The 15,521-nt window shown below is 39.5% G+C and overlaps 1 protein-coding gene across 4 annotated transcripts in view; it reads left to right on the top strand.

Annotated features, from left to right (window-relative positions):
* Window positions 1-15,521, top strand: part of DPP6 (dipeptidyl peptidase like 6) — a 1,147,427-nt gene that overhangs the window by 810,420 nt on the left and 321,486 nt on the right. For all 4 annotated transcript variants that reach the window (XM_050785804.1, XM_050785807.1, XM_050785803.1 and 1 more), the window contains exon 5: window positions 6,074-6,148. In XM_050785804.1, coding sequence (XP_050641761.1) covers window positions 6,074-6,148 — 75 coding nt within the window. The remainder of the gene's footprint in view (window positions 1-6,073; window positions 6,149-15,521) is intronic.

Raw genomic sequence — 15,521 nt, 5'->3', positions numbered from 1 at the left:
ATATTTTCAGAGAAAATCAGACAATATTTATTGGCCATAAACCTATACTATGAGAAACTTAAGGGAAATTCTTTGGAGTAAGAAAAATTATACCAGATGAAAAGTTACATCTACGTGACAGAAGGAAGTGTGCCAGGAATGATCAATGTTGTCAACATATGGCTAGGTTCTTGGTGGAAATTTTTGTAGAATTAGTTAACTAGTTCTTTAAAATATCCTTCTTTTCTTCAAAGGGTTCTTTAAGTACAATACAATATGCCCAGCTCCTCTGAATGTAATCTCATGTAAGACTTCTGTCTGAAACTTTGTCCTACTCTAAACACTGACATGGAAAGCGAAAATACAAACACATAAAACCTTTGGAACATGTTAGAACTTTCTTGGACAACGGTGACATTAAGAAATCTGATCTAATATGGGGTGGAATATAACTGACAGTTTAAAGGACAGATTTCCTATATCATTATGCTTACAAGCTCCCCTTAATACTCCTGGAGGATTTTAAATTTTGTTTAAAAGGAAAGATCCAATTATAGGCTATCTATGTTACCTAATTTTAATATAAAGACGTGGATTAAAATTAAATGAATTTTAAGGCTGGGCACAGTGGCTCATGCCTGTAATGCCATCACTTTGGAAGGCTGAGACTGGCAGATTACCTGAGGTCAGGAGTTCAAGACCAACCTGGCCAACATTGTGAAACCCTGTCTCTACTAAAAATACAAAACTTAGCCAGGTATGATGGTGGGCGCCTATTATCCCAGCAGCTCGGGAAGCTGAGGCAAGAGAATCGCTTGAACCCAGGAGGCAGAGTTTGCAGTGAGCTGAGATCATGCCACTGCACTCCAGCCTGGATGACAGAGTGAGACTCCATCTAAAAAATTAAAAAAAAAAAAAAGGTGGATTTTAAGAGCTATACCATCCAAACCCTAGTCAATGAAAATCTTGAATGGCTATGTTAATATTAGATAAAATAGACACCAAGGAATATTACCAGAAATAAGAAATATTTCATAATGATAAAGTAGTAAGTTTATTAAAAAGACTTAAGAATCCTAAAGATGTATGCAGCTAGCATTGAGCTACAATATTTGAAGGAATAATTGGTTGAACCAAAAGAAGAAATAGACAAATCCTTAATTAAAGTTGTAGATCCCAATAATCCCCTCTGAATAATTGATAGACCATGTAAAAAAAATTTAATAAGGATATAAATGTCTTGAAAACACTATTAACCAAGTCAATTGAATTGACATTTGTGCATCACACCACTCATCAATAGAAAAATGCACATTCTTTTGAGTGCACATGAAACATTCACCAGAGTAGATTATATGCTGGGTCATTAAACACATCTCAATATATTTCAAAGGATGGAAATTATACAAAGTATGTTTTTTAACAGAAACAAACTAGAAATCAATACCAGAAAAATATCTGGAATATATCTTGATAATTGGAAATTGAACAACATATTTCTAAATAACAAATCAGCCAAAGAAGAAACTGAATGTGTTTTAAGTGAATGAAAATAAAAGCCATAATATCAAAATGTATGGTATACAACTAAGCAGTACTTAATGGGAAGTGTATATCTTTAACTGTTCATATTAGATCTAAGCTTTCACTTAAAAAAAAACTAGGAAAAAAAAAAGATTTAAAATGCCAAGCACACAGAAGAAAAGTAATAAAAGAGCAGAAATCAACTACATAGAAAACAGAAAAATGTTAGAAAAAATGACCAGCTTGTTTTTCAGAAAGAACAATAAAATCAATCAAGAGCAAAGATGATGGAAAAGAACAATATCAGACACCAAGCAAACACATTAATAATTTGGACAACATAAATGAAACAGAAAAGTCCTTGAAAGACACCAAGTATTACAGTTCACCAGTGAAGAAATAAGTAACCTGAATTACTGGATGTTAGTGTAATAAATTGAATTCGTAGTTTAAAAGCCCCATATTTTAAAACTCAAGGACCAAATTGATTCACTTGATCAATTGTACCAAACATTTATGTAAGAAATAGTACCAATTCTGCACAAACTTATTAGACAAATAGAAGAGGAGGAAGACATATTGCACAAGTCCATTTCTTAGGCCAGTATTACCCTGAAATGAAAACCAAACAAAGAAGTGGAAAGAAAATAACACCACGGATGACTTTCCCTCATGAACACAGATGCAAAAATCCTCAACAAAATACTAGCAAATTGAGTCCAACAATATATCAAAAGGGATAACACATCATGGTAGCTTATCCCAGCATGCAAGGTTGGTTTAACCTTTGAAATCAAGCAATGTAATTTACCATATTGACAGACTAGGACTGAAAAAGCAGAATAACATAATCATCTCCATAGATGCAGAAAAAGCATTTGAGAAAATTAAACACACATTCATTATAAAAACTCCAAGCAAACTAGAAATAGACAGGAATATCTTCAATGTGATAAAATGTATCTATTAAAAATACTGCAAATATACTCAATGGAGAAGAATGAAGGCTTTCTCCTTAAGCTTAGGAAAAACAGCAAGGTTCTTCACTCTCACTACTTCTACTGAGCATTATACTGGCAGTTCTCTAGAGTGCAATAGGCAACCAAAAGAAATAAAAAGTGTCTAGACAGAAAAGAAAGGAAAAACCTATATACACAGGAAATATGATTTTGTAGAAAATTCTAAGAAATATACAGACAATATCTACCAGAACAAATAATTACATTTATCAGTGCCACAGAAAATAAGGTCAAGATACCCAAATGAATTTTACATATTAGCAATAAACAATTGGATATTTAAAATATGCATGTGTTTTATATGTACAAAGCATCAATTATAGTACATCCTTGGGAATAAATTTAACAAAATATGGGCAAACTCTGTATGCTGAAAGCTACAAAACATTGCTGAGAGAAATTAAAAATTATAACAATCTTCCTTTCAAGGTGTTTATACTCTAATGAAGAAAGCAGACAATATTTAATATAAATAAGTTAAAAAATACATAATATGTATTAATATGATTAGACCTAGAGAAATAAATCAGAGAAAAGGGTTATAAAAAGTTAGAGGCAAGGCTGCTAATATCTAGATTTATTAGCCATTGAAGGACATGGAAGGCCTCACTTAAAAGGTGACTTGAGAAAAAAAGCCAAAAGAAATTAAAGGTCAAGAACATTTCAGGCAGAAGAAAGAGGAAGTACAAAGGCCTTGAGAATGGCATGTGCCTGGCTTGCTCTAGGATGGACAGAGACTGACGTGGCTAGAATGAAGGGGATGGGACTGAGGGGAGAATACTGGGAGATGGACGCAGAGAACTAAGAGGGAACTGGGTCCAGCAGGGCTGCCTGGTCAGTCAGGACTTGGCTTTTCCCACAGGTGAGATGGGAAGCTGTGGGAGGGTTTCCAGGGGGAGCAATGTGATTTGCATATTTGAGAGATGCCCCTGGCCACCTGGGAAAGTAGGTAGAAGGCCACTGCAGTACCTCAGGAAAGAATGCACACACCTTAGACAAGGGTAATGGTGGTGGGAAAGAGAAGAAATGGTTCCAAACCTATTTTGAAGGTAAACCAATGGTATTTTCCAACCACATAGATGTAGGGTGTGTAAAACAGAGGGAAAGAAAAAAGATAGCCAAGAGTTTGACCTAACAACCAAGCTAATGGGGTTGCCACTATCTGAGAAGAGGAAAAACGTTACAGGAGCTGAGCAGGTGGGAGTGGAGTACAAGGGCTCGGCCTATTCCCATTGACTTGAGGTATCCATGTGACACTCAGGTAGAGATGTCAGGGAGGCAGTTGGCCAGACAAGTCTGAAATTCAAGGCCAGGTCCAGTGCAGGTTCAGGTGGTCTGGGCTGGAGACATGAATGTTGGAATCCTCAGCCAGACAGTGCATGGTTTTTACAACCATGAGTCTGGATAACACCACCTAGGAAGTGAGGAGATCCAAATATCAATCCTTGAGCACTCCAACATTCAGAGCTCAGGAAAACAAAGAGAAGCACAAAATAGCATGAAAAGAACCAGTGAGGGAGGTAGGAGAAAAGCAGGTGATGAGTGTCCAGGAAGCCAGGTACAGTCAGGGCTTTGAGGAGTAGAGAGATTGGTCAGCTGTGTCAAGTAAGATGACAGCTGAGAAATTATGGCACTTAGCAAAGTGAGTCTCTGATAACCTTGAGATTGTGGTCGCGTGGTGGGGATAAGAGCATGACAGGCAGGAGTTTAAAAATGAATAGGAGGAGAAAAATGGAAGCATGGAGAGTATTTTCAAGGGAAAGTGGATAGACAGTTTTCTAAAGATAAAATCAACATTGTCTAAAACATGGATAGTAAGGATCAAATGTATCCACAAGCAGTGAAATAGAAACTAAACTATCAATGAGGCTCCACTTTACATCTATGGGAGGGTCAAAATTGAAGGAAAAACACCTTATGCTTCCAGAGAAGGGAAGAAAACATGCATTCATACATCTGTGGTGGGAGTGCACATTCCAAAAACATTTTTGAAAAACAGTTTGGCAATATCTATTTAATTTTAAAACTTGTAAATTGTCCACCCATTGATATCTATTCTATATGAAAATGTGAAAAACACACATATATCAGCAAAGACATAGATTGGGATCTTTATTACAACACTGTTTATAGTAAGAGCTCACTAGAAATGCTTATAATCTATTCTCATTATTCACAGCTTCTATATTTCCAAATTCACCCATGTGATAAAATGTATCTGTGAGCCCCGAGGAGATAATCATAGCACTTTTGCCATCATTCTCAGGCATAGTGCAAAAGATTTGAGTTGTCCAATGTTGGCATTCCCAGCTACAGCAGAACAAAGCACTATTCTGCTTTTTCATTTCAACTTTCATGCTATGAACCACTGTCCTTTTCTGTTGTTCCATTTGGTGCTCATTTTGTTGCATGTTTGTGCTTTATGCTGGTGATCTCACTGTTGAAAGCGGGTCCCAGGCATAGTGCTGAAGTACTGTATAGTGTCACTAAGTGCAAGAAGGCTGTGAGCGCCTTATGGAGAAAATGCGTCTTCGAGATTAGCTTTGCTTAGGCATAAGTCATGTGTTGCTGGCCATGAGTCCAATGTTTATGAATCAACACTATATATTTGATAAGGTGTCTTTAAAAAGAAAGACACATAAAACAAGGTTATCTATTGATCATGTGACTAAAATGTTGTGACCAGAGGTTCAAAGGAACCTAACATTGAGTCTCTTCTAGAGGCAATGGTTCAGTATCCACTAGTTCCACATGAACTAGTGTTCGTGATGACTTTATAGAACAAAGCTATAAATAACAGGAATGCATTGTCTACCTTTGGTGAGAATTGAGTGACTAGATTAAAGTATATCCCACGGTGTGCACTATGCGATATTATGAATTCTTGAAAGATCACTACTCAATCAAAGGAACCCAAGTCCTTGCAGTCATTTCCTTCATTTCCTTAAGGCATTGTTGCATGAGAAAACTAAGGTGCAGAGGAGCGTAATGTGATGTCACTTCTTTTTTTTTCCTTTTGGAGATGGAGTCTCGCTCTTGTCGCCCAGGCTGGAGGGCAATGGCGCGATCTTGGCTCACTGCAACCTCTGCCTCCCGGGTTCAAGTGATTCTTATGCCTCAGCCTCCCAAGTATCTGAGACTACAGGCATGCGCCACCACACCTGGCTAATTTTGTATTTTTTTTTAGTAGAGATGGAGTTTCACCATGTTGGCCAGCCTGGTCTTGAACTCCTGACCTCAGGTGATCCATCTCCCAAAGTGCTGGGATTACAGGCTTGAGCCACCGTGCCCAGCCTTTAATGCTTATTTATATTGGCTTATCTCAGTAAGTCCAATAAGTAAGTTTTGCTGAAATTTGAAAAAAAAAAAAAAACAAATAAAATGTGAAAAAACATCCATTAGCTAAATATTATTCAACTAACAAAGAAAGGATATAGCCATTTTAATAGCTAATTAATTTTGAAAATGGCACCAGCAGATATAATTTTATTACAAGATTCTGACTTGTTATATGTAACGCTTTAAAATTCTTTGTCTATTTTTTCTTTTAGGAATCATTAAGAGCCATCAAATATGAAATATCTCCGGATAGAGAGTATGCACTTTTTTCATACAATGTGGAACCAGTGAGTATTATCCTTTTCTGCCTACAAAAGAATTGTTTCTTTATGCTAATATCTCATTAAGTACATTTCCTTGACTCTTCTATACTTAGTGATCTTTGAATCCAGAAATATGTTGTACATCCTGAAAGTCTCTTTTGCATATCATACTGCCACCTAGGAGAGAGGAAAGGTATAAAAATCTGCTTGTCGGGGAAAAAAGTCACATAGTTTAGAGGCTTTTTAATAGACTTTTCTGAGGAAGATGGTAATAATTTGTTTCTTCATAGACACGAATCTTGCCTTTTTGTGCAATTATTTTTCTGGCTGTTTTCTCAATGAAATAATAGATTTTATCCTAAGAACAAAAAGAACAAAAAGCAACTGCTTAAACTGAAATAATATCCTAAGAACAAAAAGCAACTCCTTAAACTGAAATAATTTGTTAATTATCTCCTGGCCATCATAGTGTTCTAGTGAAGAGTTGAAGCTATCACTTCCATTATATAAATGCCTATTTTTAGCACTTCTTGTATATATAAGGAAGTGCTAAACATTTCACCATAACATTTCACCATAATTTTCTGGAAAATCTCACTGTGCTTTAGTAGCAGTATAAAACTTCCTAAGCCAGGATCTTCCTCCTTCTTCTTGTTTTTTCATTGAACATGCTGGTATTTCAAATTTCATTTTGGCTCTTTAATTTTAAATAAGCTGGAAGGTAAAGTTTATTTGTATAAGTGGAGAAGATGTCCAGTTTATAAGAGATAAGCAACTGTAGAAATGTATGTTTTAAGAACTTTCCTCTTTGTCAAATAAAATATAGAATCTACTACTGCCTCCCTAGCATGTCTGAGACCATTTGAATTGGAGTTTCTTGATGCTTCTGTGAGGTATAATGACTCCTGCATTTTAATTCAGGTCAGAATGGCTCAGTGGTGAGTTTGAGAGAATCTTCTCGGCATGAGACAGTTGAGCTTTTTGGTTTATATCCACTGGGAAAGCTGGGATATTGGTTTGCATGAAGATGCAAGTTCAATTCTGAATTCTTAAACTTTCTTTTAGGAGTTGATTGGACAACTAGATTACTGGAGATTTCAACTTTATTCTTCCAACTGTAGATTTTTTGGACTCTGTTTCAGTCTTCCATTTTTCCATTTTTAAACGTCCATTCTATAAAGTTTTTCATTTTTTTCCATCCAAATTCTTTGAAACAATTGGGCACCTTTATCTCTTTGATTGGGACCAGTAGGTGAACTTGACATTCTAAAAAGCTTGGGACTCTGCATTACCTAGACACAGCCTTAAACTTGCCTCTTTCAGCCTCAGGCACCTGGGTGCAATGTGCACAGATCATAGACCATTTCAGCTTCCTTCATCACCCTTGAAAACCACCAAAAATATAATCTCCACACCTGTATAAAAGAAAAATGTTAGCAGATATTTGAAAGTCTTTCATGGATGTGTTCTGGGTTGCCCCAGGAGGCACAGCTAACACCTGAGTGAGAAAAGCGTAGAAAGACAAATTGATTTCAGGTTATCTTCCTAGAGAATCTTTTAATCATTGGAGCACCCCAACAGTGGGGTGGCGGTAATGAGTATTCTGCTCCCAGAAGCCTCAAAACAAAGTGAGGTATTTGTTCTCCAGAATGTGACAGAGGGGTTCCCACCCCCATGTGATTGGAAGAGGCATGCTGTCCTCAGTGGTGCTGTGGTTCTGTGCATGATACAATTCTCCACCACTTTCTTCTGCTTCCCAGTGCTCTGTTTGAAAGAGTTCCCTGGGATCCCATTGAACCAGAAACCATTTTGATGAAGATCATTTTGCTAAAGATGAGTCTTCACCATGTGGAGCAGTGGCTCTAAACAGGAACCTTGAAATAACCCTTTCTCACTGGGCAGTATTTGTCAGTGTTTGGAGTAAGACTCTTCAGTTTGTTTTCTCAACTGAAGGAAAACCTAGAAAGTTTGAAGTGTATTTAGAGAACTATAAAAATGATAAAATATCGAAAATGTTAAAAAGTCTATAGAAACAGATACTTTCAACTTGAATAAAATAAGTAATCCTTAATAGTTTTCAGTACCGAGCAGTCACTGTATACATGACTATTCAAGCAAGTATTCTCTGCTCTTCTGGAGGAAAAATTATAAGGGAAAGAGGTTGGGATTCAGCATGAGAATTTGGAGTTAGATATTAGGAAGATCTTCCTAACTAGATCAACTAAGATGTAAGTAATATTAGAAAAGGGAGGGGTGAGTTTCAAAGGAAGAGTCTAGGTCTGTGATTCTGGAATTAGTGGAATAGACCAGGACTTCCTAATCAGTATTTAGTATCAGTAATTATTATTGCTAGTATTGTATTAATAGTATAATCAATTAATAATATTATATTATCCATTGGTATTCCTTAGAAACAACTAAAGGTTCCATATTCAAATACATTTGAGACCTCTAGTTAAACAGGTAAGTTTCTTGAAGTTCCTGATATTCTCATGATGGTTACATAGCACTTACCGAGTGGGCATTACAACATGTGATTCCAATCTAATTATAAGGAATTATAAGGAAACTATAATTTGTTATTTGGATTCAAGCTCAACATATTCTTATGTGTGTATCTCAGAGGCAGCTAGTATAACTTGTTTATGTGAACCGACTCAACTTTTCATTAAAAAGACTATCATAAAAATGTTTTCGTGTAAACCAACTGTCCAATTATTGAATATCTTTCATTTATTTCAGTATATGTTTCATTTGCAATAAAATTTTGATATACTGGGTTACCACTACACTAAAAAAACAAACAAAAAAAATACCCTATATTTCAATATTTCATCAGGATAATTATAATCTCTTCAACCTCTGCTTCTCTGTGTTGCCTGCCCAAAGATACTGGACTTGGAAGTCAAATAATCATAGGTTCAAGGGCTCATTCCGATGCTCACCAGCTATGTTTGCTTGAGCAATGCACTGAGTCTTATGCACTGCATCTTGGAGCCGTCTTCCTGGGAGAACCTGGGCTTCTGTTTCCCAGTGGTGAAGGGCGACCCAATAGGTGTCAGCTCCCTACACTTCCAGGGTATATGTGTTTGAGCACAGAGTAGTTCCGTGTGTACACCCAGGACCAGATTTAAGGCTCTATCCATTTTCACTGGAATGAGTTGATGGATGCCTACATGAAATCAGCTGCCTTGGCAGTGGCTCAAGTAGGAGTGAGTAAGAGCTTTCCAGCACAGCATGGGTGGTAAGAGAAAGGAGCAAACAAGACCAGATCATTAAGGAGTTTAGACACAAATAGTACAGCAACATCCTGAGAATAAGAGTTGAAGGAAAGATTTTTAAGTTTAATTTTTAGAATATGCATTGGGTATCTCTTCTTCTCATTTATTCAGAGACTAATTGCAATGTTATATCATTTCCCAGTTGTTTGGCATAGACTAATTTAATTTGTCCATTTTTATATTGTCAGATACTCAAAGACAGGGACAGGTCTTTTTATCTCCTGTCTGTCCCCACCGCAGAGGACCCAGCACAGGGTCATCTGTGTACATTTAGTACTGAGCAAATATTTGTGGTGTATCTTTTCTCTGAACCCCTTAGCGCTATACCAAGATACAATCCAAGTCCTTGAAATTCTCTCAAATCCACAAAATATGTAATGAAAGGAAAATATCTCAGTTGTGAAATATCCTAATAACGTTCCATGTTTATTCTAGAAAGGTGGGATCATGCTAATTAGCATATTTTTTCCTATTACATTCTTCTAATATTACTAAATGTATAGCTTGGCTAGCATCCTTGAACCTACACAAGTTAGCTTATCTTAATATGCCAACCCTATATTTTTTTGAGAGCTTCAAAAGTAGCCTTTAAAAAGATATTTCAAATATCAATTATCAAGTAAAATCGAGAAACAGCAAACCCAGTTTTCCATTTTTTCAAGCCTCAGACACCTGTAGGTTATAAGTAGTGTATCTGGAATGTGGAAAATAATAAACAGTATTGTGTTTGTATTTCCGTGACACCAGCATCATAGTTTGCAATGTGTGCGTATTAACACCATCTTATTTTATCTCAAAAGATCATTCCTGCTCCAAAGAGACATTTGCTAAATGAGTTTTATTTTATTTTACACATAAAATTTCATAACATTTCTCAGTATGCAGTTTCTGAATATTCTCTTGAAGCTAAGTTAGACATTGGAGAAACAGCAATTTTTTAGTTTTAATTTGAAACTGTATTAACTATACCAATAAAGAAAAATTGCCTTAAAACAAATGTATCTAATTAGAGCAGCCATGCTTTTTTACATTGAGATGTATTTGACAAATAAGAAACATTCCCAGATCTCTTTGGGGAGAGAGAAAAAGAATGTAAAATGCATTATCTAAGATCATTTAAAAACATTAATACTTTTTCCTACTAAACTATTTTAATATTACTAAATGTATAGCTTGGCTAGCATCCTTGAACATACACAAATTAGCTCATCTTAACTATGCCAACCCTCTGTATTATTGAGAGCCTCAAAATAGCCTAGTATTAATATCTTAGATCATTTAAAAATATTAATTTCAAAGAGCTAAGAGAAAAATATCTTCCTTAAAGAATCATTTCAGAAAGAGTCACTGAAGATTTGTGAAGAATTTCATTGCAATATTTAAAGGAGTTAGTTGAGATGATTGTATCATTGCCAGTGGAACATCATTTTGGTCCAAATGAAATTCTGTCCAAAATCTGGTCAGATTTTAAGATTTTTTTCCCTGAAATCCCAATCACACAGTCATTCACTCAGTAAAATGGGTTGATACTCTGATCTGTTTATAAATTGTTCATATAACTGAAACAGATAAACCGATCCATTTTAGTTACTTGTCACTGCATAGCAAATTATTCCAAAACATAGCAGCTGAAGACAGACAACACGTATCATCCCAGTTTCTGCCGGTCAGAAATCTGGGCTCAAGTTAGCAGGATCCTTGCACTCAGGGTCTTCTATAAAGAAGACTGTGGTCAAGGTGACATCCAGGCTGCAGTTGCATCTGAGAGCTCACCTGGGGAGGGGTCTGCTTCCAAGCTCACGGCGTGGGTGTTGACAGGGCCAAAATTCCATCTTTAGAGATGGCTTCTGCTCAGTCCTGAGAGAAGATGGTTTGCTGCTGAGCTTTTCATGGCAGGAATTGGAAGCAGTTTTCATATTTGATACATTGCTACTCTTTTCCTGCCATTGTGGTGAGTTGATAGGGCCCATTTTGCTCTCTAAGGGACTGTGACGTGGATAATCCTGATCAAACCCGTTTGGTGAGGTGAACCCCAACTACATTCCAGAATCTTCTATGCAGCCATCTGGTCGAATTACCTTTATCTATATGTTAATTAATTTTTAAAAATAACTTGAGACTTTATAAACGTAATAGAAGGGATTGGGCTATAAATTATTGAACCCATATTGTGGACTAAATTATAACTGCTGCAAATCAAGTCAGGTAATTCTGAGTATATGAGTTTCTTTTTTGTTTTTTTCTTTTCTTTTTTTTTTTTTTTTTTTTGGTGGTGTCTCACTCTGTTGCCCAGGCTGGAGTGCAGTGGCGTGATCTCGACTCACTGCAACCTCCCCCTCCCAGGTTCAAGAGATTCTCCCACCTCAGCCTTCTGAGTAGCTGGGATTATAGGCACCCACCACCACGCATGGCTAATTTTTTTTTTTTTTTTTTGAGACGGGGTCTCACTCTGTCACCCAAGCTGGAGTGCAGTGGTGCAATGCTCACTGCAACCTCTGCCTTTCAGGTTCAAGTGATTCTCCTGCCTCAGCCTCCCAAGTAGCTGGGATTATAGGCACGCACCACCACACCCGGCTTATTTTTGTATTTTTAGTACAGATGGGGTCTCACCATGTTAGTCAGGCTGGTCTCAAACTCCTTACCTCATTTGATCCACCTGCCTTGGCCTCCCAAAATGCTGGGATTACAGGGGTGAGCCACCACACCCAGCCAATTCTGAGTATATGAGTTTCTATGTTGCAAGAAATATAGCTGTTGTTATAAGATGGTTCTGATGTTTACTGCCATCCCTTTTTCATTACAAGAAGGGATGAAATCTTTGTCCAGGAGTGGCTAAGGGAATTGTCTTTCTTGATTCTTGTGCTCTTGGACTGGTTCATTCTGCACTGTCTACAGAGCCTTTCCTGGGCCCACCTCGGGGAACCAGTTGATCCAAGTGTTTTCTGCTGGATGAAGGCCTTGCACATTCTCATGTATCAGGGCTGCTATCAGAATCACAGGGAGCTCACTGTCTCCCTCTGCAGTGGCCTCAGAGGGCAAACTGAAGAGCAGGGCCTGTGTGTGCCATTTCTACGGAGGCCTGCTACCCTTTCTACTCAGCCCAGTAGCAGCTGCGGCAGCAGGAGGCAAGTCTCACCTTCAGCAGGTTCTCCCTCCAAGAAGGCGGTGGATGAACAGCCTGCCCACCGCCCACCGAGACCAGAAACTGCCCCTGCACTGCCTAGAAGTGCATCTCACACCCGTCAGCATCACTCCAAGCTCTTTTATCCCAGGATGAATTCCTGTGTCTCAAGCCCAACCATCTTTCCTTTGCAAGCGAATTTATAAATAATGGTCCAGATTGTTTTGTCAGCACCCTGCCTGACATGTTACTCTTAGCCGATATGAGGCCAACTTGCCTGTGACTCTTACAACATGAGATTATCAAAAATGGTCATCAATGATTTTTGAAATGTGTGTTTTCGCATAGCTCTTAGCACAATGCATGCAGCTTCACAATACTATGAAAATCAAATAATATATCCACGTTCTTGGGAAACTATTTAAAGGCTAAGCCTGTATAAGCAGCATAAGATAATGCCAGTGTGGGCTTCTGTCTCTCGTAGACTGTTGCCTCCTGTTGTGAATCTGACCAGCAGCCTCAGAGGAAAGAGATTCTTTTGGTTGTGGAACGCCACTGGCTGTTGTTGTTCGTTCCCATCTGTTTTTGAAATTATAGATTTTTAGGGTGTTTTGTTTTGTTGTTGTATTGTTTTAACACAGAACAGGCTCAAAACTAACAATTATTTTCTTGTTTTTTTAAAATTTTTATTTATATTTTCACTCAGGCTGTGGAGCTAAATGTAAAAGCACAAACTTAGGCATAGAAAAAATGTAGCCCAAACAATGGTTCTTTTCTCAACAAAATGCAAACTTTGTTAAGGTAATGCTGTGCGCGTGTGTGCGTGTGTGTGGTGTGTGTGTGTGGTGTGTGTGTGTGGTGCGTGTGTGGTATGGTGCGTGTGTGGTGTGGTATGTATGTGTGTGTGTGTGGTGTGTGTGGTGTCTGTGTGTGGTGTGTGTGGTGTCTGTGTGTGTATGTGTGTGGTGTGTGTGGTGTGCATGTGTGTGGTGTGCATTTGTGTGGTGTGTATGTGGTACGTGTGTGTGTATGTGTGTGGGGGGTGTATGTGTGTGGTGTGTATGTGTGTGGTGTGGTGTGTGTGTTCGGTGTGGTGTGTGTGTTGGTGTGGTTGTGTATGTGTGGTGTGTGTGTGGTGTGTGTGGGGGGGGTGTATGTGTGTGTGATGTGTGTATGTGTGGGGGGTGTATGTGTGTGGTGTGTGTGTGTGTGATGTGTGTATGTGTGTGGTATGTGTGGTGTGTGTGTGTGGTGTGCATGTGTGTGATGTGTGTATGTGTGTGGGTGTGTGTGCATTTATGTGGTGTGTGTGGTGTGTGTGTATCTGTGGTTCTGGCTAGTGGGGGAGTTGGAGGATATTACTTACCTCCAGCATTCCAGCAGATCTACAGGTTTTGAGGTTTCAGGATCGATTCTTTCGTGTATAGTTTTTGCAGAGCGTGTGAAATATGTATTTGTCTCATGGAGGGCTACAAAAAGAGGCTTTTGCACACAGCCCCAGGCAGGGGAACGTCCTAATGAGATCATGCATTCCGGGCCGGCCTGCAGTGGGAGGGGTTGTCATAAGTGGCAGTTTGTGTCTGTGACTTGAGAAGCACAGGAAACACCTCCCCTACCGTCACCCCGCACAGGGACACCGCTGTGAGTCACCTTCTAATTGGTCTCTCTGCTTCTCCCGTGCCCCCATCCCGCTGGTCTGCACAGTGTGGCCACAGTGATCTTTTGACAGGTAAATCAGGTTGCATCTCTGTCTTCGTCCCCTGCTACATAATAGTGGTGGACGCTCACTCCCTGCAGAGGCCCGAGGCCACGGGACCTGACCCCACACTCCACACTCCACACTCTGCCCAACCACAGTGACCTTCCTGTATAACTCAGGCCTCCTGAGTCCCTTCCAAATTCAAGGCCTTTGAACTCACGATGCCCTCTCCCCTCCCCCAGAACATTCAGACCAACAGGAAAACACATGTGCCTTTTGTAGTAGAAAGGGAGGAAACAGCTGAAAATGTAGGTAGCTTTGTTTCCAGGCCTAGTGAAAGAATCACGGGGTTCCTTTCAATGCATTCTTGTATTATTCCCCCCAAATTTTGAGATGTGGTCCTTTGTTGAGAGTGATGGTGGAGGAGCGGGCGAGTTTGAGGGAGCGTAGTCTGGAGACAGAATGCATGAGCAGTCTCAGCAGGCTGGGCACAGCCCCTGTGGATGGATGCCTGGGAAATACCGGGCTCTTGGGAAAGGAGGCTGCTCGCTGTCTCCCACGAGTATTCAGTGCCCACGGCCTGCACAGAGACCCTGGTGGGTGTCCCCTGGGGCTGGGAATTTGGCAAGTAAGAGAGATCAGGTATTTTCAGAGGAGTGGTGATTGCCACAGGTCTCAGAGGCACCGGGTCTGGGAAGAGTGAAGCCAAGAGGAGCCAGAGGTAGAAAATGGTGGCATTGCTGGATTAGCAGTATTGAGTTGGGTCAGAAGTCCAAGGTGGTGGGGTAACTTGTGCAAAGGCAGTGAAAGGATAGAGTGGGGATATCAGAAGGTAAGTGCAGCTAGGTTCTTGTGATGATGGGATTCATAGGAGAAGTGAAAAGATGAAGGAGGGGTCAAGGGCTGGCAGGTTTGAACAAGCCATGCGTTGGGGGAGGATGACCTGGAAGATACTCAGTGGTGCTGTAGGAGGGGGCAGAGAGCCTCAGAGACCCCAGGGACTCACAGAGGGAGGAGGAGGAAAGATTCAGGGAGGGTCATGGGGAAGGATCCCCTGTCCATCTTGCAGTGTTTAGAACATGGGAGGGTGGGATTAGAAAAAACCTGCATGGAAGAGAGAAAGCCGAGACCTCTGAGAGCCAGGCCTGTGCAGGCGGGAGCTGGAAGGGGACAAACTCTGGGAGAGACTGCAGGTGCAGGAGCAGCTGACTGATAAAGGGCAGATGTTTCAGGGGACACCATGGAAGTTTAGACAGCCAGGGGCAGGTCAAGGGTTGGGTCCTCCAAAGCTGTGTG

This window comes from Macaca thibetana, chromosome 3, assembly GCF_024542745.1.
Source record: "Macaca thibetana thibetana isolate TM-01 chromosome 3, ASM2454274v1, whole genome shotgun sequence".
NCBI classification, from domain to species: Eukaryota; Metazoa; Chordata; class Mammalia; order Primates; family Cercopithecidae; genus Macaca; species Macaca thibetana.
Note: the sequence above shows the minus strand (reverse complement) of the source record. Positions and strands in the feature narration are given on the sequence as shown.